Source organism: Cavia porcellus, unplaced genomic scaffold (genome assembly GCF_034190915.1).
Source record: "Cavia porcellus strain 051 isolate PalLab524CR breed Dunkin Hartley unplaced genomic scaffold, mCavPor4.1 scaffold_17, whole genome shotgun sequence".
Classification (NCBI taxonomy): Eukaryota; Metazoa; Chordata; class Mammalia; order Rodentia; family Caviidae; genus Cavia; species Cavia porcellus.
In genome coordinates, this window is record NW_026947500.1 from 28,377,411 (window position 1) to 28,401,440 (window position 24,030).

The 24,030-nt window shown below is 43.4% G+C and overlaps 1 protein-coding gene across 5 annotated transcripts in view; it reads right to left on the reverse strand.

Annotated features, from left to right (window-relative positions):
• Window positions 1–9,946: 9,946 nt before the first annotated feature.
• The window catches only part of Shank2 (SH3 and multiple ankyrin repeat domains 2), a 503,818-nt gene continuing 489,734 nt past the window's right edge, over window positions 9,947–24,030 (reverse strand). For all 5 annotated transcript variants that reach the window (XM_063227696.1, XM_063227697.1, XM_063227700.1 and 2 more), the window contains one exon: window positions 9,947–15,314. In XM_063227696.1, coding sequence (XP_063083766.1) covers window positions 14,744–15,314 — 571 coding nt within the window. In that variant the 3' untranslated portion in view covers window positions 9,947–14,743. The remainder of the gene's footprint in view (window positions 15,315–24,030) is intronic.

Below are 24,030 nucleotides of genomic sequence, written 5' to 3' on the forward strand. Positions count from 1 at the left end.
CTTGTCTGTGTCCTGACAGTGCACAGGACGGGTGGAGCTGCCCCCCTGGGACGTGTCTTCCAGAGGGGTGTGCAGCACAGGAAGGCGGGTGGGTGGTCAGTATGCAAGTAAACAGTGAGAGCCCAATGCTGTGGGAAATGTGAGGTGTAATTGGGGCCAATTCTACCCTAGATTTGGTTGTCCCGGAAGCCCTGTGGACTCAGGGGAGAAACTTTCCAAGTACTAGGAGGATCCAGCACAGAGGAGGCTCTTGGGTGGCAGTGTGACAGCAGCAGGCTGGGGAAGGCTTAAAGTAACGGGAGAGGGGCCAAATGGCTCAGGATGGGATGGGCCTGGGCAAGATGGCATTTGTTGCTGTCCTGTTGCATAGTACTTTCATTTCATGCTCTAGCCAACCATGTGTGTTTTCCCTGGGACTTTGTACCTCGGTTTGGGACATTTGTTTGTTTTTATTTTTGTCTTTTTGGACACAGGATCTCACTGTGTAATTCAGGATGGCTTTGAACTCATTGTGTAACCTAGGCTGACCTCGAACTTGCTGAAATCTTCCTGCTTCAGTTTTCTGAGTGGTGGGATTATAAGCATGCACCACCAATTCCTGGTACCTTCTTCCTTGAAAATGGAGGATTTAGGTAGTAGTTGGTGTGGCCTTAATGAGATTCGGCCATGGTGTACAGGGACCAGGGCCAAAAGATGCAGAAGGTGATGGTGCAGCCCATCAATCTCATCTTTAGATACTTGCAGAATAGATCCTGGATTCAGATGTGGCTCACTGAGAAGTGAATATGCAGATATAGGGCCATATCATTGTTTTTTTTTTTAACCTCAACTTGTGAGAATGGAATATCATTGGTTTTGATGAGTACATGAACTTTGTATTAGATGATACAGAACAAATTCATTCTAAAACAAAGTCAAGAAAATAACTGGGATGGATCATGCTGAAAGGATGAACTCTGCTATAAAGTTCTCCAACTAGAAATGATCAATGAATTAAGAAGACAGCGGTGAAGTGAGGTGGTGGCAGTGACAACTGTGATAATTTATGAAATAAAGCAGCTGAGTAAGTGGTTTGCTTTGGGAATATTTGTAAAGCATTTGTTCATCTTGTTTTGAATACCCTTATGTTTTTACTGGACATCAATAAATGTAGGGTTATTTTTATTAAAAAAAGAACATTTATTTTTAGCTTGCCCAGATGGCAGGCTTCAAAGCCACAAAGAGCTAGTGCTGCTCCATGCCTCTGGCCTTAAAACATGAAGTCTTGAAGTGGTGTGGTCTATAGTTCTGCGACTCATTGCCTTCTTTATTTGCTTGGCTTTTTTCCTGTTCATTGGGGTGACAGTGTGGAAGGAAGGGTCTGCCTCACTTCTCCCTGATAGAGGGATGCTGTAGTAGGTTGGGTGATGGGCTGCTACAAGCACCACAACTGGCTCTGGTTGACTTAGGCACATAGGACTCTGCTGAGACTCACAGCCATAAACAGAAGAGTTCAACAGGAAGGCCAATGGAGGACTATCCCAAGGCTTCTCTGAGCTAGTGGTGAGTACTCAGTCTTCAGGAACACTGATTCCAGCTGTAGGCCATGGGACAGGCATCTGTTTCTCTGAGCCTTGGACTCCTTTTTAGTAAAGGGTTTAATGGTCTTTTTGATACTTACCTCTTAGGATTCCTGTGAGAGCTAAAGCAAATGTCACATGTGTTCATGGTGCTTTTTACGAATCACAGCTCATTTTTCTGAGAACAAGGGTTCCTCACATATGATTCTCTTTTTTTTTATTTTAAAGAGATTAAGACAAAACAGGACATAACAGAGCAGATCAGAACAGAACAATGTAAGCTACACAGTATTTCACAGAAGACAACCCATAATTAACAGTAACTACTGATGTCTCTTTCTTTGAAATAGTTCTTATACAATACTATCAAACATAACAAAATAGTATAAAAACATTCAAGAGAATGAGAGTATTACAGGGCTTTCAGAACCAAATAACAGAAAACAAACAATGGCTACTATATTATCTCATTTTTCCATAGGAAATTTGTTTATACTTTCACACGTAATACAATCGAATAAGGTACAACATGATAGAGCCAATAGAAACAGAAGAACGAGAGCATGGTAGGACTTCTGAGTAAGATGAAATTATATCAATACTGGCTATTATAATGACTTGTTTCCCTCAAATTAGCTGTTCATACCATCACAGAAAATAAAATTAAAAAACCAGGACAGACACATAACTGCAATCATTATAAGGCTTCAAAACAATGTAATGGGGAATCATGATTACCCTAAACTCTTATATACTCTTACACTTTCTTACACTAAGGAGACTATATGGTATTTATACATGTGAGTTTGACTTATTTTTCTTATGAGTATGGTCTTAAGTTGCGCCCATTTATTAGTAAATATCTCAATGTGATCATTCTTTATAGCTGAGTAGTATTCCATTGTATAAAAATACCACATCTTTTTTATCCATTCTTCAGTTGATGGACACTTAGGTTGTTTCCAAGATCTGGCTGTTACAAATTGTGCTGCTATAAACATGGGTGCTCATATATCACTGTGGTATGATGTTTTTAGTTCTTCTGGGAATATGCTCAGAAGTGGAATAGCTGGGTTGAATGGGACCTGCAATCCCAGATTTTTGAGGACTCTCCAGACTGACTTCCATAGTGGTTACACCAGTCTACGCTCCCACCAACAGTGCAGGAGAGTTCCTTTTTCCCCACATCCTCTCCAGCATTTGTTGTTGGTAGTTTTCTTGATCCTGGCCATTCTTTCTGGAGTGAGATGGAATTTCAGTGTTGTTTTAATTTGCATTTCTCTAATGACTAACGATGATGAACATTTTTTCATGTATTTATTTGCCATTTGTATTTCTTCATCTGAGAACTGTGTACTCATCGCAGGTGCCCATTTTGGGATTGAGTCCTTGAGTTTCAGGGATCTAATTTTTTAAAATTCTTTATATGTTTTAGATAGAAGTCCTTTGTCTGAGGGGCAATTCACTAAGATTTTTTTCCCAGTTTGTGTGTTTTCTTTTCACTATGCTGGAAATTTCTTTTGACATGCAGAAACTTTTTAATAAGATGTGATCCCAGTTATTGATTCTGGGAAGTAGTTCCCATGCGGTTTGATACCTACTCATGAATTCTGTACCTACCCCTATGTCTTCAAGAAGTTCACCTACTTTGTCTTCCAACAGATTTAGAGTTTCTGTTTTAATATTCAGATCTTTGATCCATTTATTTTAGTTTAGTATATGGTGATAAGCATGGGTCTAGTTTTAATTTTGGCATATGGAGAGCCAGTTTTTCCATCACCATTTATTAAAGAGACTGTCATTTTCCCAGTGAACATGTTTGGCCCCTTTATCAAAGATAAGGTGGTTGAGTGTGTTGGTAGTTGTGATTGTATCTTCTAGTCTATTCCATTGATCTTCAGATCTATTTTTATTCCAGTATCATGTTGATTTTATTACAGTAGCTTTGTAGTATAGTTTCAAGTCAGGGATTGTGATGCCTCCTGCCTTGCCTTTGCTGCTTAGAATTACCTTTGCTATTCTCGGTCTCTTCTGGTTCCAGATGAATTTTAGGAGTGATTTTTCTAGGTTTATGAGGTGTGTTGATGGTATTTTCATTGAGAGTGCATTGAACCTGTATAGCAACTTTGGGAGAATGGCCATTTTCACAATATTTATTCTCCCTATCCATGAACAAGTAATGTCTTTCTGTTTTCTGAGATTTTTGTCCAATTCTTTTTTCAGGGTATTATAGTTTTCCCTGTATAGATCTTTTACTTCTTTTGTGAGATTAATTCCTTTTTAAAAAAATTTTATTTAAAGAAAGACTAAACAAAACAGAAAATAGGTAGAAATAATACATACATTCAGAGGAAAATAAACAGTAAGAAATCACTAGTTGATGTTTACATATTGTCGTTTTACAAATAGTTGTCAAGATACATAAATGGAACATGTAAAGTGGGAATTCAAACAGCGAGACTGCAAACAGTTCTGTTCAACTGTCCAACAAAACTTAATAACATGGTTGTCAATCCTATACACTTAAACATACATGCAGTTATCCATATCTTCATTTATGTTTAGATTAAACAAACTAAAGCAGGTTAAAATCATTCTGAACAAAGAATAATAGTATTGCTGAATTTCACATCATGACACCCCAGGATCAGCACTGGGTAGTGTAGTGTCTTTTTTTAAAAATTTAATTTAAAGAAAGACTAAACAAAACAGAAAACAGGTAGAAATAATATATAATTTCAAAGAAAAAAATAAACAGTAAGAAATCACTAGTTGATGATTACAGGTTGTCTTCTTAAAATAGTTATTCAAGATACTAAAGTGGAGCATATAAAGTGGGGATTCAAACAGTGAGATAGCAACCAGTTCTGTTCAACTGTCCAACAAAAACTTAGAAATATGGTTATCAATCATAGTAAACTTACATTCAGTTATCCATAGCTTCAATTATGTTGAGATTGAATAAACCCAAGCAGGCTAATGTGCTTGGGTTTCACATTATGACACTTCAGGATCAGCACTGGGTATTTTAGTGTCTCTTTTTCTTCAGAGTATCTGTTCATTTCATCATGTGTCATAAGATCAATTCTCATAAATTGTTTTTAGATTCTACACATGCATGAATCTTAACATGTATTTTTATCCTTTCTATATTAGACGGAGAAAGAAAACAAAGCAAGACAAAACATTCCTATAAACACATGAAATGAAAAAAAAACATATAAGACCATTGTTCAAAGAGTTCTACCATGGTTCCTGTGTTGTCTCTTGTTATCTCCAATAGAATTGGCTATATCATGAGACATAGTATAATTGTATATATCAGTACATAACAGTATTAATAAAAACAAAACTTTGTATATAGTATAGAACTTCAAAAAACCTGCAGTTATCAAATCAGAATGTATATCATTGAGTCTTGTCATCTTCAGTGTAGTTGCCTATACTGTCAGACTTGATACTATCAATCATATCAGTTTTGAATAAAATCTGCCTCATTTCTGTTATGCTCTTTTTTTGCCATCAGTTGTCTGCTTATCTTCTTCATTCTGTTTTCTGCTCCATTCATTGAGGTCTCTCTGCCACTGTTCCTGGAATCCTAGTACTTTTCTCTCTCTAGCATGCCCTGCAGTATTTTCTGTAGAGTTGGATTGGTGGGTGCGAGTTTCCCAAGTTCCTCTTTGTCTTGGAAGCATCTTGTTTCTCCATGAATTTCTAGAGACAGTTTAGCAGGGTACATCAATCTGGGATGGAGGTTATTTTCTTTCAGGGCTTGGAATATTTTGCTCCAGGCTCTTCTTGACTTGATGGTTTGTGTCGAGAAGTCTGCCATTATTCTGATAGGCCTTCCTTTATAGGTTATCAGTTTTTTGTCTCTAACAGCTTTTAATATTCTGTTCTTATATTGAATTTCTGGGATCTTGATTATTATATGCCTAGGTGTAGCTCTGCTTTGGTTGTAGGTGGCTGGAGTTCTGTATGCCTCATATCAGAATATCATTTCCTTTTCCTATGTTTGGGAAGTTTTCCTTAATTATTTCTGTGAATAACCTTTGTAGTTCCTTTGTTTGTACCCCTGCTTCTTCATTCACATTCTTTATTCTCAAGTTATAGATCCTCTTGTCATCTACTAGCTTTTGTATTGCTACTGCTTATTTCCTTGTTATTTTGAAAAAGTTTTCCCTTTCATAATCCCACATTGCAAAATTGTCCTCCAGTTTGGATAATCTATCCTTAGTTTCTTTCAAGCTGATTTGCCATTTTTCCATAGAGTTTTTAATTTCCTGGTAATCTCTTTGAATCTACTTCATGTATTCTATATTTTTTTATATTCTTCATCAAATGGTTCTCTCCTTTGTTTGAGTTCCTCCCTTGTTCCATGTGTGTCTGCTTGAGGGGTGCTTAGTATCTCTTTTATTAATCTTCTTATATCTTGCTTTGCTTGGCTAAGTATTTCCCTTTTGAACTCATCTATGAGGTCCCAAAAATATCTCTTTATGTCCACTGGTGCCGTGTCTGATATTGCATGTTTGCTGTTCTCATTCTCCTTTATATTTACCTGTCTTGGGTCAATGTTCTCAGAGTTGGGACCTGGGGACTTTTTGTTGTTGCTTTCTCTTCCCATCTTTTTTGCTTCTTCCAGGAGGCCCCAGTTTCTTTCTTTGTTGGTTACAATTCTTCTGAAGCATGCTGGCTAGATGACCCTTCACACTGCAGTGTGCTAGTGAGTTGCAGACAGGGACAGCATATGCTGGCCCCTCCCTTCTGGATCAGTCAAGCTGCTGTGGCCTGCGCTGTATTACTTTGCAGCGCCTCACCTCTGGGTCAGTCAAACTTCTGAGTGTTCACTGGTTAGTGTGGTTAGTGTGTGCCATAGCTGTAGGGACTTGATTTCAGATAACCTATTGAGTCTCAGCCAGGTCACGTGACCCAGGCCTAGCTCACTCCACCATTCCTGTTCCGGAAGGGAATAATTGACTGAAGTCACTGCAGTCCCTTGTACTTGCCAGTCCTGTCCAGAACCAGAATGTCGTCCACTGGAGCCCGCCTATTTATGGAATGGCTCCACTCCCATCACTCACCACAGGTCGATGTAGGCACCCTGCCAACTCAGCTCTCCTTTTGGCTCGCCGAACCCCCCTCCCCCCGAACTCAATGTAACTGCGCCTCCAGTAAGTCAAAGCAGTGGGACCTTGGACTGCTCGGCAAGTCACTACAGGACCTTGGATGTTTGGCAAGTTGCCCGATGCAGTGAACCTTTCAGTGTTCAGTGAACACTGAACTTTTAGCTGTTCCAATAATAGCACTGGGACTGTATGTTTGGTTGGTTCTTTTCATCTTAATTTCTTCTTGGGACAAGAGAATTAATCTCCCGCTGTTTGGGGCTCCTCACTCTGTATTATGTTGAATTCTAAGTTGACTATCTCAGGGAGCCTCTGTAGCCAGTTGTTATCTATCTAGCATCTTTGCTCCTCCTCCCCCTGAGATTAATTCCTAAGTATTTCATTTTTTTGGATGCTAGTGTGAAGGGTGTGGCTTCTCTTATTTCTCTCTCCATAATTTTGTTGTTAGTGTATAGAAATGGTATTGATTTTTGAGCATTGATTTGTATCCAGCTACATTGCTGAATTTATTTATTATATCTAGGAATCTTTCAATGGAGTATTGGGGGTCTTCTATGTAGAGTATCATGTAATCTGCAAATAATGATAATTTAACTTCCTCTTTTCCTATCTTTACCCCTTTTATTTCTTTCTCTTGTCTAATTGCTCTGGCTAGTATTTCCAGTACTATGTTGAATAGAAATGGTGATAAGGGACATCCTTGTCTTGCGCCTGATTTTAAGGTAAAAGCCTTCAGTTTTTGGCCATTTAATATGATACTGGCTGTTGGTTTGTTATAGATGGCCTTTATCATATTGAGGTAAAGACCATCTATTCCAATTTTCTGTAAGGTTCTTATCATTGAGTGTTGGACCTTATCAAAACCTTTTTCTGCATCTATAGAAATGATCATGTGGTTCTTATTTCTGACTTTATTGATATGATGGATTACATTTATTGACTTACATATGTTGAACCATCCCTTCGTTCCTGGGATGAATCCCACTTAGTCATGGTGTATAATCTTGATGATTTACTGCATCCTATTTGCCAATATTTTATTGAGGATTTTTGCATCTGTGTTCCTTAGTGAGATTGGCCTGTAGTTCTCTTTTTTAGTTGGGTCTTTCTCAGGTTTCGGTACAACTCATTTGCTTCCAGGAATGACTTAGGAAGAATTGCTTCCCTTTTGATTTCATTGAAGTTTGAGGAGTGTTGGCATTAAGTCTTCTTTGTATTTCTTGTAAAATTCCTCAGTGAATTGGTCTGGGCCTGGGCTCTTCTTTGTAGATAAGGACTTAATTACATTACATATGGTTCTCTTGATTGCAGTAGAAAAATCAAGGTTGCCTCTGTTTTGCTTCACCTTTCCACAAACCTTAGCTGATTCAGCTGAGAGGAATCCTACCTTGCCTAACCTTTAGAACCTTTGGCCCTGCACAGATGACTTCAGAAAGGGGCAGGGACAAGTGTCCTTGTCATCAAGGGCACTTGACCAAGCAGTAGTTCCCAGGTCACCTATGGTTCTTACCTACAGACAGATGGACTTAACCAAGAAGGCTGCAGCCAAACCCTGGCTCTCTGTTCATTGTGGGCCTTGGCAAATGAAATTGAAAGGGCTTTCTTATCTGTGAAGTAGGCTCTTCACCTGGAGCTTGCAGTGGGAACAATGAACCTGGAAAACTGGAGGGCTGCCAGCTCTGGGTGCTGTGTTCTTGCATGGTTTTGTACAGACAGCACCAGGTACTATGTCTATCTGGGTCCACCTTTGGGGTCCATGTGCTGATATATGTTTGATGCTGTGTGTGCTCTTGCTCCTTGAATTTTGGGTTGACAGGGCATGTTTTTGCCATCATCCAATTCAGGGAAGAAGGCTACAGGTGGGCAGTGACAGGGCAGACACCTTCTGATAGCACTGAGAACGATTGCTGGCCACCAGAACCAAGTGGCTGCCGAGTTATGCTCAGGTTCTGTGACTGGGCTGCATCACTAACCTTTCCTTGTACAAGACCCAGGGCCCTTCTCCTAGGTTTTATCTTTTGGCAGCTATCTTGCCTAGGGCTGGGTGTAGTGCTCCATCTCACCCTTTGACTATTTGATTTGAGTAGAGGCAGCCACTGTTGGTGAGTGGAATGGAGTCCTGGAGCAGCTGTAGCTCCTCTCTCTGATTATTCATTAGATTGCTAGATTATTGGCTGCACATGTTCCTGAAACTACAAAACATAGAGATATCCAGTTTATTCTGGCTTGGTGGAAGATGGAGCACAGATACTCATGTCAAGTCAGCAGGCACAGAGGGGTGTTCTAGTCTAAGGAGCCCCTTGCTCCCTTGAGATATGTGTGGTCAGACAGCTCACGTATGATGGACACAGCATGTGAGACTGCCCTGCCTCTGAAAGTGTTGATGGCTTGCTTGCTGAGGGTCCCTGAGGAAGTGGGGTGATGCCGCTCCTGACTATCTAAAGAGTTCCACCAGAGCTCACTGTTGCAGTGACTGTCTGTTCCTACAGGCAGAGTACCAGCTTCTAACAAGGTTACTACGCCCAGACCCATCCAGGGTGCGAGAGACCACTCAGAGAAGCGGAATATTGATATGAATTCAGCAAACAGCTTGACAGCATTAGACTGGTATATTTCTTATATCATTTTTCTTTTAAAAAGAAGACAGAAATATTGCTACTCCTTTAACTTATGAAAAATGGAAATAATTTTTCTGTGATGAGTGACATTAGTCACTAAAAAAGGTATTACGCATACTTCTACCAAAAACTCTGCAGATGATCAGTACTCTGCGTACCTCCATAAGCATTACCAACAAGTGCCACCAGAGGGCGAAACAACACAAGGGAGAAGGGCCAGAAAGCCCAGGACAGAGTTTTTCTTTTCTGTGAACATTCTTGAACTTGACTGTATTTAAATTAAATTAAAACACTAAAAATGATATAGTAGAGAGCACTCTTAATGGAGAATTAATTGATAACACAATATTGTTTCAATTTTTTTTTTTTTATTTTTTTAACTTAACTGACTGTGTGTATTCCACAGTCTCAGGATGAGAAAGGCTCCAGAGTCAGGTCTAGATCTTCTCAACATTTCATTTTTTGAATCATTTTCTTCTTTACTTTGTGCATTGATATGGGCTTCTCAGTTCAGAAAACAAGGCACTATAACTATTTATCAGCTACATTAATACATTGAAGATATTTTTATCCTTTCATTAAATATACAGCATTTCGTACAATATGGTTTTATGCAGATCAGGTTCAAAACACCCAAGGCACACACTTTGATTTTTTTCTTCCTCTTTTTTTCTTTTCTGTATTTATTTGAAAGGCTCATAGTAAAGTTCCAGAATTGCTATGAACAGAGTTCCAGAGTAGAAGCACTGAACAGTGATTTTTGTAATTTTAAACATAAAACAGTAAAGATCATGAGATGTAGAACCATGTTACAGGGATCATGAAAAAACAAAGCCATGGATACAGTGTGGGTTAAGAGTTGAAGGAATTAGATCCGCTGCAGTCTGAGAACCAGGGCTATATAAATCCTATCCCCCAAAGCAAGGACAGTCCCTTATGCATGCAGCTGTGTGGTCACCCAGCCATGTGCATTTTACTCATGTGTGCACATGATATCTACAGATACAGAAACATTCCAGTTTCACTGCTTATTAAAATATCTCAAATAAAGTTCAAGTAAAAGAAAAAAGCCCTCCATCAGTTGTTTCCCTTTAGTAAGACAAATACTGTACTCAGTAAGAAGGTTTAGAAGAAACCATTGGAAGGAAGTTTGGGGTGGCTAAAGATTAGGAACTATTTGATGGTGAAGTGGTGGCAGGGCAAGGTACAAAGATACAAAAATTAAACATCTTGATGAATGGAAACATAGTGGCTGCTGTTCAGGTGGAGAATGTGCCAAAACAGAAGAAACCATTTAGGAACTACAGATTCTTTTCACTGATGAGGCCAGAGACTTTCAGTGTGTAAAGTACACTTGTTAGGAGTGGTGTTGCATGCCTGTAATCCCAATTACTTGGGAGGCTGAGGCAGAAGGATCACAAGTTCAAGGCCAGCCTTGGTAATTTAGCAAGACCTTGTCTCAAAATAAAAAAGGGGGCTGCGGATGTAGTTCAGCACTTTCTAGTATTGCAAAAGGAAAAACAAAAAGCCACTTCCCTAAAGCAGAAGAGACAATCCATGTGTTCCTGTTTGAGCTCTTTGCCAAAAGTACACAAAATCTTTCTTGTTCCAGACCTTAGTATGTTCCTTTCTTATTAAAACATTGGGTAACATTGACCAGAGAGGCTGCCCAGCTCTGCAACTCCCAAGGCCTTATGGCTAGAAGACAGCTCACTGGGGTATTATGGGCACTTCTTCTCCCAGGAAGGAGAGCTAGGCCTGGCTCAATCTCCAGGGCACCCCTGCTCCCCCCACAAAACAGAAGCAACAGCCAGACCTTGACGCCAGGCTCACAGGAATAGTCACAGAAGCCAGTTTTGATATTTTATACAGTTCTGAAATAATACACACATTTCCGTTCACTGAGAATACATTAAGGAAATGGAACAAGGCAAATGAGCTCTATGAAAGCATTTTCACTCGTAACGAAAGGTATGATCTTGTCAGTTTTATACAGGTAGAGCTGGCTGTGATGTTTTAAACAACCTATGTTAGATCACCAGTTTGGCAACTTTTTGTTGTTTAATTCAGACAGTTTTCACTGTTTGCAATCAGAACTACAACCTTAGTGCAAGAGTATATTTATTATTTTTTTTACAGTAAATTTGGTTGCCATACAAGAGATTTAAGGATTGGGAGAAAGTGCAAATTACAGGAGCTTTTTTTGTTTTCTTGTTTTTTTTAATAAAGTCTAAAAAGAATAAAAGCACAAAAGTAACAGTAACATAGATATGCGAACATGTTACAGAAACTATAGTGTGAAACATATTAGTATTTAAAAAACAAAAACAATTGTTAATGGGAAAAATCAGTGTATGTGGCCCACACACAAAAAAGTCATTGCCAGATCAACTGGATAATGTTTGCTTGTTCAATAACTCAGAAAAATGTTACTGTTTTATTAACTAAAGTACCACAAATAATTCACTTTGTGATATGTAAAATTCAGCAAATCAACAGTCACATTGAGTCATTTTTATATTATATGAATTAACTTAAAATGTGCACAGACGCCCTGGAGAAGGTATCTTGGCAGATATATATAATTTACATCTTGAGAGATTTTGATTTTGTATTCACAATATTACAGAAACTAGGCATGTAAATGCAGTTTGTTTAAATTACAGTATATAACAAAAGTTGATCTTAAAACCTGGAGTAATATTAACAAGATCATTATATGAGCAGTTTAACATTTGTTCCACCATTAAAGAGGGTGCTGGGATAGGGCCTGGTCCTGACATGTCCAGAGGGAGAACAGTGGGCGGTGATTTGAACGGGGAATATTGCTCTCTGTAGCAAAACCATCCGATAGAGCCACAGTAGACTCATTTCAGCAACACCTGTGTTTTGTTGGTCAGTGCAGGTTCTGATACATCCTTCGACTATTCTGTGACAAAACAGTGTAAAGGTTCTGTCAGCTCTGGAGGCTTTCAGTCAACTTGCTTCTGGTTAGTGGCGTGTGGCTTAAAGTTTAAGAAAGGGGTGGTAGCTGCTGTCACTGGCTGGCTGCCTGAGTCAGTAGACCCAAAGCCACCAGGTCTCCTGTCTAGCATTCGGCCTGGCACTGTGTGTAGAGGTAATGCCAACTGTAGGCAAAGGAAAAGAGCCTGATGAAGTGGTATACTTAGAAATTTTGCAAAAATCACCAAATGGAAGACGAATTAATGGCAGAACCACTATTTTTACATTCTCTGAAATACAGCTGCTTGTGGTACCTTTTTCTAGATTAGTACTGATTTATCTCATTATGGGAAACAGAAAGTATGTGATGTAAAGCACTTAAACATTCAATTACTTCCACTGGATTGGGTCATTCAGATACAAAGATTGACCTGCAAATGGTTTTGGAAGAGTCATGGTCCAAAGACTGGTTTTCCAAATCAAGGATGTGTGTGTGTGTGTGTGGGTTGTGTGTTTTGGTTTCATTTTTGGAGAAACTGCTGCATTTGAAATGTAATAACTTTTGAAGAAATAATTGTCTTTCAATGAAGAAGTTCTAGCAAAGATAGAAAATATAACACAGCTCTGCTGGTTCAGATGCATCCAGATAAGGTGATTTAAAAAGGTCATACTTGTATAATTATTCCACAGAAATAGTATCATTAAATCACAAAAGTTTTTTTTTTTTTCTGTAACTTTCTAGCACTGAAGTGGCACAAAGGCTGCCTAGTAGACCAGCCACTTTTTTTTCTTAAAATATTGTGCTTATAAACTATCTGTACACCTATTTAAACTTGCAGTAAAGAAAGATTTTAAATTGCTAAATTTTATGTGTTCATTCTAGAGTTGTTTCAGACCTCATCAGACACATGGTCGTGAGCATAAAGAAAAAAAGGAAAAAAATGTTTTATAATTAGAGATGGGCTGGGCTAGTTCTGAAATCATAATGAAACCACACACCTGACATTTGCATTTTCTCCATACATGGGAGAAGGTGCGGGAAGCCTGACTTGATGTTTTGCAGCCTGTGTGCAACTGGTGACCTCCCTTGGACATCAGAGGTATTGTTTCTGGAAGGAGGGACTTGGGGACAATACAGGCTCAGAAACCTGGGCCTTAGGCAGGGCCATTGTCCAGAGCTGCTCCCTGCCTTGTTTCTGTTCTCATCCATGTGTCACCTGCATCCTGCAGCCCACCTTCTGTTCTCTACCCTGGGTCCTGTCTGTATTCCCTGCCCATGGGGTCCTCTAAGACCCCGTTGTACTTTTAAGACAAGCTGGTGGGATTCCCGGATACCCGGAAAGAAGGGGGAGAAACCCCTAAGTACCACCTTCTCTGGTGAGCAAAAGGGCCATTTTGGCAGAGATGCTTACCCTCAGCTGGGTTCAGACTGAGGTCACAGAGCCCCACCAACTCCTGGTGAAAACATCAGTCCACCTGTGGCAGCATATGCTCACCATGACCACATTTTCTTCTTGTCCTTTATGTTGGAGTGGATGCTCACCTGCTCTGATCTCTGCAGAGCTCAAAGGCTTTTACTTAAAAAGAATCCTGAGAGGCAGAGGACCCCTCTCCATCCTGGGTAGATGCTTCTGGCAGTAGCTGCTCTTGTCTTAGAAGAGGCCCCGGGCCTACGAAGCTACACAATGGCTGGTTCCCATGGCAGGGCTCCCCTCCTTGGGATCATGACCTTGTGCTTTGACTAACTCCATGTGACAATTTGTTTGGCCACCTTGGAATTATGCTAATATATTTGCAGAAAGAAAGAAAGAAAGCTAAGCAAAGCTGGGCATGATCCCATTTCAAACACCCACCGCTGCCAAGAACTTCATGGATAAGAACCATGGGTGCACAACACAGGAGGAGATGGGATAAGTGATCCAGCCAGCAAAAACCATTCTCTACCTTTCAGGCCCAGGAAGGGCACTGGATAAGCCTGTCTGGGAGCATCTCACTGTAAGCAAGTACAGGGAAAAGATAGGAGCAAATGGGCACTGAACATCTTCCAAGAGGCCACAGGATGGAGGAAAGGCTTGTGTTGGGACCTGCATGGTGAGAGCTGCCCAGAAAGCAGAGCAGGGAGGTCTCAGGAGGTATCTGGAGTACATTGATGTCTGCCTACAAGAGCAAGGATCCCCTGTGAAATTGATGGGAGCCTCTTGGGCCCAGCAAAGCGAGGTCACCTGCATGCTGGGAATCTGTATCCATGTTAGAAAATCCCCCTCCCCATTCCCTGTTGGACAGAAGCCACCCAAGAAACCCCTGTAGAAAGCTGGGGTTCTAAGGCATTGGCTCAGCCACACTGTGGATGCTTTCAGTATTTCTTTGGGTACATGGAGACAAACCCGAGGAGCGGGGTTGGTGCTCACAGACTTTTTCCTCTGCTCGGCCAACAGATATTTCAGCATAAGCCCATCTCTACTTATAACAAGAAGTCTATAAAGGGAAGGAGCAGCCGTCCTTATCTGTCTAGGAGCTGTTTCAAAGCCCTTTCTATGTTCATTCTGTGCCCAACTCGAGTCACCCCCAGATCTATCAGGTCTTCCTTCTGAAGGTTTGGTAAGTGACTGCCATCGATCTCATTGTCCATGAAGGTCTCTTTGTGTTCACCCAAGTTCAGACTTTCCAGCCAATCTGCCACATCTGGTTTAGTCCATAGGTGGACAGGTTTAGTTGTAAAAGGCTTATTTGAGATTGGCTGTTGCAGTATTGAGGGAGATGGCGACCTGCTGCGACCTGCTGGGTTCAAGCCAAATAGGTCCCCAGCAGGGGACTGGCTTGGAAGGCTAAAGACATCTGAGAGTGTGGGAGAAGGAGATGCAGCAGCAGCAGACAGAGGGGTGGGCAGGATCTCTTTGTTCATCTCTGTTGGTGAGACCACAGGGCTTGGGGCACGTCTTGTTCCTGAGGTCCTACTTTCATAGTCAGGGGGCCGGCTCTGCAGGGTGATGGGCTGGGATGTGCCAGGGCGGACAGTGAATGTGACCGTCGTGCTCCGTGTACCTGAGACGGTGCTCATGACCTCCAGGCTTCTGAAACGGTAACAACAGAGAAAACTATCACAAGCCAGCTCGACAGGGAGGATAGGGCCCAAGCCACACCATAGCATCTAGTAGCAGATCACTGGCAATGAGCAAGTGATTTGCCATGCCAGGATAGGGTGGGAGGAGCAGAGGCAGAGTCCTCAGGAGACACCACAGCACACCACGCCAGCCACTCACCTGAGCCTGGGATGAAGGAGCTGGGAGAGCTTGTCTGTGCTTGCATAGGGAGACTAGGGGTGTCTCACTCAAAGAGGGCATTGGGATAGCCAGCCCCTGGTGGAACGTGCTCAAGGATGTCCCTCATCTCTTTCAAAATGACATGCCTTTATTAAACAGGTAGAGGAAGCACACCCTTGTGAAGGGATCCTCTGAGCTGCCCTTAGCTGCCTGGCTGTACTTGGCTTGTTGCCTTGAAGTCCGTGGTTTTGGAAGAAGAATGCATCTGAATCTGCTATGACGGCAGCCAGGGTTGGAGGAAGCTCTCTCCAGACCCAAAGGACAGGAATAGTTTGTTACAGTGTGTCCTGAACTAACCTCAGGGGAGAAATCTGCTTCCCAAGTGGTCCTGCCTGATACTGATAGGCCTGCCTCACAGAAGCATAAATTGATGTACTGATATGTCTCCCACTTTTGAGTAGAGACTCAGAAGGAGAATGTGCAGTCCCTGCTGAAAGCAGAGGTCTGAAGGGAATCGCAGGCCCCAGCCCTGCCTTCTTCACCAGCATAGGCAGGTGCAGCTGTTGGGTTGGAAGACAGGTTCTGCTCTCCTGAGTGCCCCTTCTACTAGCTTTGGGATGGGAATGCCCCTTTGGAACATACATGACACGTGGTGCTGTGGAAGTGCTATTCACACTTGCCTACATGGAGATGGTCTCTTCATGAAATGCCCTTCACTGGCTTGGGCCCAGCCCTGGCAGGTGTTCTGGTCACACCTAGAGAGGACAAGCATCTCTCTGGACCCTGGCTTTTGCTCTTATCCTCAAGTTGCAAACATAGTTATTCTGCTGCCCCTGTGGCCAGAGCCTGAAAGCACATGTGTTTTTCTCACCTTCTAGGCTCACTCACATGAATGTGGATGCTTACCTCACCCCCTTCTGGAAAAATAGGACCTACACAGGCCCTTTACGGTCTGGATTGAGAGATTCTAACTCAAATTCTGGCTGTCAAATACTGGCTTAGCATACGAGTCTGTGTCTGCCTATGTAAATCTAGGCCCGTTCCTACTTAGGAAACTGAGGGAAAATGAAGACCCTTGAGTCCATCTCAGACCTGCAGAGACAGGACCATGGAGTGGGGCAGTGTCTGCAGTGAAACAGACTCCCCCAAACACTGTAAAGGTGCTAGGCCATAGAAACCACTTGTGTGGGTCTTGGTATTCTTCAGGGCCTGCCAAATGCTAACAGGTCAGAGCCTACATGGAGCAGAAATGAGGGAAGGGAGTGGGCCATGCACAGTCAGTCTCTGGTCTCTGTGTGTTTCCTTAGGCTGTGTGTTTGGGTGAAACCATGAGCTTGTCATCCAGGTCCTTCCTGAGCCCTGTGGCACTTCTCCACTTGACAAGTCATGGTGGGAATACACTTCAACTATGGCCCATTCCAGGGTCAGAATGGAGGTGCATACCTGAAAAAGGCATGGAGTTGTGGGCTTGAGCATCAGTCCTGTTGGGAGAAGGGGTTGGGGGCTGACAAGGCGTGCACTCTGGGCTAGGGATGTCTGGGTGGGTAGCCAGAGTGTTCACGGGCTGCTTCCTGGAGGTTGAGAGCCCTATGTGCAGCCCTGTGTAGAGCCTTTGCCCCTGGCCCTTCAGACTTGCCAGCCAGCTGGACTAGTGTAGAGGCTATGCTGGCAGGTAGGGGAGGGAGCCCCAGGAAGGCTGGAGGCACTTTGAATGAAGGCTAGGGAGCCTGCTGACTTTGCAGACAGTAAAGCACTGCACCATGAGATTCTGTGTTTAAGTTCATGAGAGGTGGTGGGCTGAGGACATAGTAAGGATCTAAGGAACCTGTAAGGTCCCTCTGTGGTGCTGCTCAGATACAGTGGTAGCTGGCTGTAGGTCTGGCCCAAACAGGTGCTGCAGCAAGCTAGCCTGGCTCCACCCCTGCATGGTGGCAGATGTGACATCTGTTTGAGGGGCCCATAGTTTCCACTTTGTAGGACAGGTCAGTTAGGATGGTTGAAATACCTGTAAGTATGAAACACCATCTAAACAGAGGTGATCTGGGGTGCTGATCACACCAAGGACTTTTGGGGAAAGAGATTTTTTTTTTTTTTTTTTTGAGATAGAGTCTTGCTTTGTAGTTCATGGTAGTCTTGAACTCACAATGATCCTCATGCCTCAACCTCCCAAGTGCTGGGATTACAGGTGTGTGCCACCATTCCTAGAGGGGTAGGAAAACATCCTCCAAGAACACATTTGTTCAGGTAAGATGGGGTAGAGTTCAGGTTGCTATGAATGTGCTTTCTCTGAAGCTACCTTGCATGGTAACTTGTGCCACGACTTTAATGCTGGGACTTACTGTGCCATCCTTTTGGAAAGCCATCTTTTGCTTATCAAGCTCATGAAACAGGACAATTAATACCTGAAGGGGCAGCAGCTACTGTGGCCTGGGTAGTGCTACAACTGTGAGTGGTTGGGTCTGTTTTTGGCAAGGAAGGACTGTATAGGCAGCTGTGTCCATCAGGAGGTAGAAAGGAGGCTCCTGACACATGAATGGGTAGCAGGAGCAAGGGACAGTGGCACACAGGAGACCACACACATCTCTGCTGGTGGCACTTACTTCTTTTCAGCACGACCCTCTTCTGTAAACACCCATCATGGAGCAAATGGAAATGACAAATTGAATGATTAAGATGACACTGAAGAATTAAGAGGAAGAAAAGCAGCTTCCTTTGAGGATGAAAGGAGTGCAGAGGTATAGACGTGGCTGAGATTCTGTATGAGCCAGTCTCTCCTGACACAGGTTCTGGGCAGTTTGATGCCTAAGCAGCCCAGAACTCCAATTGGAAATTAATATAAGTGTTACTTTCACAGTTAGCAGGGGCACTTGACAGCTTTGTCATCTTTAACTTGGGACAATGTCAAATACTTCAGAAGGACAAGAGTAGTGGCACTGAAAGGGTGCTGGCATCGGCTTGAAGGAAGACAACCAGCTTCCTGCTAATTTCCCAAATTGGGTTCTGGGGTGGTTTTTTCCTTCCACAACTCAGGAAGGATAAATCAACACTCCTAGTGGGGCAGGCTGTTCTACTGGGACCAGGGCTTCAAGTCTGTGCAAGGAGATGACAGGGCAGCAGCTGATGGCAAGGGTGTTAGACCTGACCACATGCTTAGGGCCTGCCAGTCCTCCACCCAGCATGGCTACAGAGGAGTATGACCAGAGTTAGAGCACAGTGAAGGGCTGGCTGACTGGCTCACCCTGTGTCTTCTCAGTAGCTGATTCCCTTTCGGTTAATCACACTGATATGATTCACTGGATCCTCCCTCGTGCACAGATCATTATGTTGCTAAGCAACCACTTGGTTGCTGGGCGGAACATGCAGGAATCTATTATCCTGATTTAGAACAGACACACATACTTGCACACACACACCCCCTCTCTTGGATGATCACTCTGTAGCCTTTAAAATCAAACCCATATTGAATATTAAAGAAAAAACCAGCCCAAGAGGGATCAAGAGCTCCGGACACATTGGAGTTTCATCAGGAAGGACAAGTGGTGGTGGTGGGGATATGCAAGCAGCCTTCCCTCTGTTTACAAATTTAGGTTGGCTCAGAAGCAGTGATGCGGACCAGAGACTGTTCAGAGTTGAGAAGGCTCTGCATGCTTCTCTTGTCCTTCTTAGGCCCAGGACTGGAGCTGGGGTTCCAGGCCTTTCAGTTTGGATTCTTCCCTGTACTCAGGCACTCCTCTGTGCTTCAGTTACCATTGGACTTTAGTGACAACCACATTGTGCATGGTGCTTACTTTTAAGTTACTCTACTTTTATAGTCTCCCTAAGTGGGGAGACAACTGAGAGCATCAAGTCATTAACACCTGCTGCAGGGCTGACTAGCATCAGCGCCTCTCCCCTTCCCTCTCTATCTCTCCGACTCAGCAGCTGGGACCCCTCAGAGCACCTGTATTACATTGCACAGTTACACTCAGGTTCTGAAACCCATGAGCGGCCTGCTCTGTGTCCTCAGTCTGGCCAAGAATAGGGTACATTAATTAACTGTTGAAGAAATAGTTTATGGAGACTCTGCTTACTTCCTGGGTCACAAAGTAGAATGACTTGACCAAAGTCAAATCTGGGAGGGGACTGCCATTTGCAGAGGGACCTAGTCTGTCTGCTAGGCACTCAAACTCAGCAGATGGAGGTGGCAGCCAACTTTCATGGAGAAATGATCACCTGTGGTTCTTTCTGGGTAGCCTCCCACTTCAAATGTGAAGTGAATGAGACTTGAACCTGCTATTTGATGACTAAGGGAATACTGCCAGACCAGAGACTTTCCAGCACCATCTCCAAGAAGCAAAACATTAGCAGCAAATTCCAGGGCCTCTCATTGGTATCACCTACCACTTTCCCATCAGTTGGTGCAGGACACGCAAAGTGCCTTGGTGTGGCTGGGTAATGAAAATACCATCAAACAGTTCTGTTGTCTTGGCAGTTTAGGAGTCTGCTCTTGGAATAGCTGTACAGACATAATCTTTAAAAGCCCACATTCATTTTAAAATGGAGAGGTTCTCAGGACAATATTATGGGAGGTAGTAGAGAGCTGGGGCACTGGCAGGGGAAGCAAATGGGGTGTGTCGAGGTAGAGTACCTCCTTACAAGCAGGCTGTGTACTCTAGACAGCTGAAAACCTGGCCGCTCTGGGACCTGCACTTTGAGACAGTTCTTCCCAGTACCATCTAAGCCTCAGCCAGGAGGCAGCTAACCCTGAGGCTCTTCTGGACTTCCACTGAGAGCTGGCTATCCAGAAGGCACCCGGCATGTGCCATCCTCTCTGTTGGAAGCTTCAGGGTCCCCACAAGCATACACTCACTGCTGTATTCCTTCCACAGACTCAGTGAAAGCAAAGTTGACCTTTTCCCTGGCAGTATCATTGAAAAACACCAGATTTGTCTGGCTTTAAAATTATATCTGGTATTTGTCAATTACACCTCAGGAAGACTGGGGAAAGATGTTATCTGGATCTCTCAGGTCATAGGCAGTTTGCTTAGGGTCAGCACCTGTCAGACAGGCAGCCTGGACAGTGGTCTCCTGGGTTCCTTGAGCACTTCTCCTTGGTACCTACCTGCTTGTCTCAGGAGCATGGGCCCCTTGTCTCAAACCTGGATTCCTAGAGTAGCCTTCTTGTGTTGTCAGGTGATACCCTGACCACACATGAGCCTCAGTAATCTTTAGGAAGCAAAAGTATGGTCATGCCAAGCCACAGCAAGCCCTCTCATGGCTGTCATTTCTCGGAATTTGATCCCATTTTCCCCGTGACCCCATGTCCGTCACTCTTTGTGGCTTGGCCCCACCCTGCCACCTGGCCCAGGCTCCTCAGCATAGAAGGCATCTTTGGCTAAGGCGTGGGTACTTGGTTCTCTGCACAGCTCACTCTTTTGGGTATATCACTTCGCAGACTGCCAGCTCCTCTCCTTATCAGATCACTAACCTGTTAGAACATCTTAGTTCCCTGACAACATTTGTCACATTTGGGTTTGTCTTGTGTGGTATTACTGTCCATTTTCCCTTTAGAGAGTTTACACTCCCAAGGGAAGCAGCATCTGAATGTTTTCTTGATCAGTGGCACATAAAGGACAGCCAGGAACTGTTGATGAAGACTGATGACCAGATCTGTTGCCCAGCTTTGGAGAGTCCTGACATCCTCTTTAGTGCATTTGTCTCCACCACAGGCACAGTATCAGGTTCATACAAAACAGTAGCTTGCTAAACTCCTGACCAGTGAACTCAGAAGACCATGACCTTTTCCCTGGCAGTCCCCTCCATGGTCTGTAGTTGGGTATTTTGTATGTCCCCAGAGATATGACTTTAACCAAAGCATCGGGCATTCTGCTCCTTGATCCACAAAATGGCAAAGATTCCGCTCATGTCTAATCTCCAGTGTTATGAAGGAAGATGAAATACATCAATAGATTGCAGAAGGTCTTTGAAAGTAAAAAGCGTGGCATAAATGAAGCACATTTGATAATTGTTGGTGATGCTTTTGTATGTGCAGTTGTAGTGTGAGCACATAAAGAGCTTTGGCTGGGTTGAGAGTCATTCACTGGGCTTTGAGGTTCCACAGGAAGCGCTGCTGAGCACCATGCTGCATACTGGGGCCCAACCAGACGTACTAATGGGTGGGGAACCCCATGAGTTAGCAACCGCTGCCTTGGTTCTGTCAGAGAGAAGCAGCGATTTCTGCAGAAAATCCGCACTCCCCCACCCTTAAACCACAGGTTCTTTGCTTTGCTTTGATTTGGGATCCCAGAGATGGGATTACTTCCTGGCATAATCAGGCTGGGTGCCTCAGAATGGCCTGGTGGTTCTTGGCAGGTCAAGCCCAGTACTATGTATATAAGAAAATTATTTGACTGTCTTCCTTTTGACAGTATATATTTAATCAAGACATTTTCAAATCTCACCACATCCCTGCTTTGAGAAACAGCTCTAAGAAGCAAAAATTCAGATCAAACATGCCCAAGAAACCAGGGATGTAGGAGTTAACTTTTTCCTTTTCTTCTATACCCCTGAGAAAGAACAGTCTCATCCCAGCATTTGAGGAAAGCGTATCAGTGATAGTCCCTCTAAAGCAGTGGTGGCAAACCTATGGGACATGAGCCATAGCCAGCTATTATCATTGAAAGCTCTAAAAGATTTTCCATCACTGCTCTGAAGGGTCAAGTTCAGCCTAGGCTAGTCATGGCACGTGTGCTGCAGCTAACTCTGTTACTATTGAAAGCTCTAAAAGGTTCATCATCATTGTGGAAAATGACAGGATCAATCATCCCTTTCTTGGTGATTGAAACTTGTTTCTATGGAAATGGGGTTTTTGCAACACTGCTTGTGTGTCATTTTAGAAAGCATGGCTGGTTTTCAATTTTTCCTAGAAAAACTTCTTCCTCTGTAGGAATTCCCTCCATCCAATTTTGAGCCTCATTTTGGTTCAGGGTAATTAACAACTCTGAATTTTTAGTTGCATTTAAAGAGACACCGAGGCTGAGTGCACCCCAGAGTGGCTGATCATGAGCTTGGTAGGAGGGCAGGAAGAGAAGCTTTCCCCAAGACATCTTGTGAGCAAGTTGAGTGCTGTCTGTTGTTGCTATACACAGGCATCTGGGGCAAGATGGGCCTCATGGTGGCTCTACAGACCACCACCCCAACTGTCTCCCGACTGTAGCTCACATTCCCAAATGCTATGCCCCCAACCCTAGTGGGATTGTTAGAGCAGAACAGGAGGGTCAGAGTTGTGTGCTTGCTTTAGTGCCCCAAGTCACTGACATTCATCTCTGCCTTCTGACCTTAGGGCCATCCTATTCCTTGTCTGAGCACAATCAGGAAAGACTGGATATGGCTCTGGTTGCTCTGCAGTACTGATGACATCTAGGGACTGCACTTGCCTATTATCAGCCATAAGAAATTCCCAGGCCCATCCTGCCAGCAGTCTCAGCCTTGCACATAGTCATCAGACAGTTGATCCTTCCTTCAAGGTAAACCCTAGCTCCAGCCAGATGACAGAAGTCAAGCTCTGAGCCAGGTTCCCAGGTGGGTGGTTCATTAGGCCTATACCTTATGGCTAAGCAGCACTGGCTCCTTTGCCTCATTGCTCTGACCTTGAATTTCCTTGACTGTGCAGTGGGAATAATTGTAGGCCCTGCTGATTCTGCAGGTGGAAACTGGTGCCCAGCACATGGCAGATGTATTGTAGGTGTTAGTTAATGTTCTCATTGTGAGTGACTAAGCTGAGAGGCAGCCATTCTTGGCCATGGAGTAAGGGCTTCAGGTGATCACACAGCTGCTGTCTTGAGGAAGTCTACCTAGGCTGTTTGAGGCTCCCTGCCTATGTCCACCTAGGGAAGTGCCAGGACAAAGGCCCCAGAGACACATGCAAGGTAGAATGCCATTCTGCTCTGAGCAGCTCAGAAGTGACTAAAAGAGGCGGACTTTCCACCTGCTGTTCAGGCAGGCCCTGGGGGATGAAGCCTCTGGATTCGCTGAATAGATGTGCCCAGGAGAAATTGGCTTGGGGAGGCTCCCTGCCAAGCTTGAACAGTGGTGAATTCTTTTCTCTAAGCCTGAAGTTGTGCTCTCTCTATCCCCCAGACAGTGCTAATAAAGGGAGGCAAGAATTGAGAAACTTTGGCCTGAGCCCTGTCTCTGGTGGCTGCTGGCTGTGCACATGGGTGGGCCATGCAGCCTCTCTAGAACTCTGGGCTCCTGTCCTCATGTCATAAGCATTATCCGCAGGAGATAGTGTGAAACACTCAGATGAGGCTTTCCCTGTCTTTCCACATATACAGTGACATTGTAAAAAAACTATACTGTTACATAATGGGAAGAGGCAGAATTATTAATTTTTAAAATTTCCTTGAGACTTCTAAATATACAGTAAGTAAAAATATATGTGTACATACGCATCCACCAGAAATGTGGAGTTTCTAATACATTTTCCTCAGCCAGTAGAGGAACATGCTGAGCATGTGAGGAATTTCTCTCCACTCAGCAGTGTGGA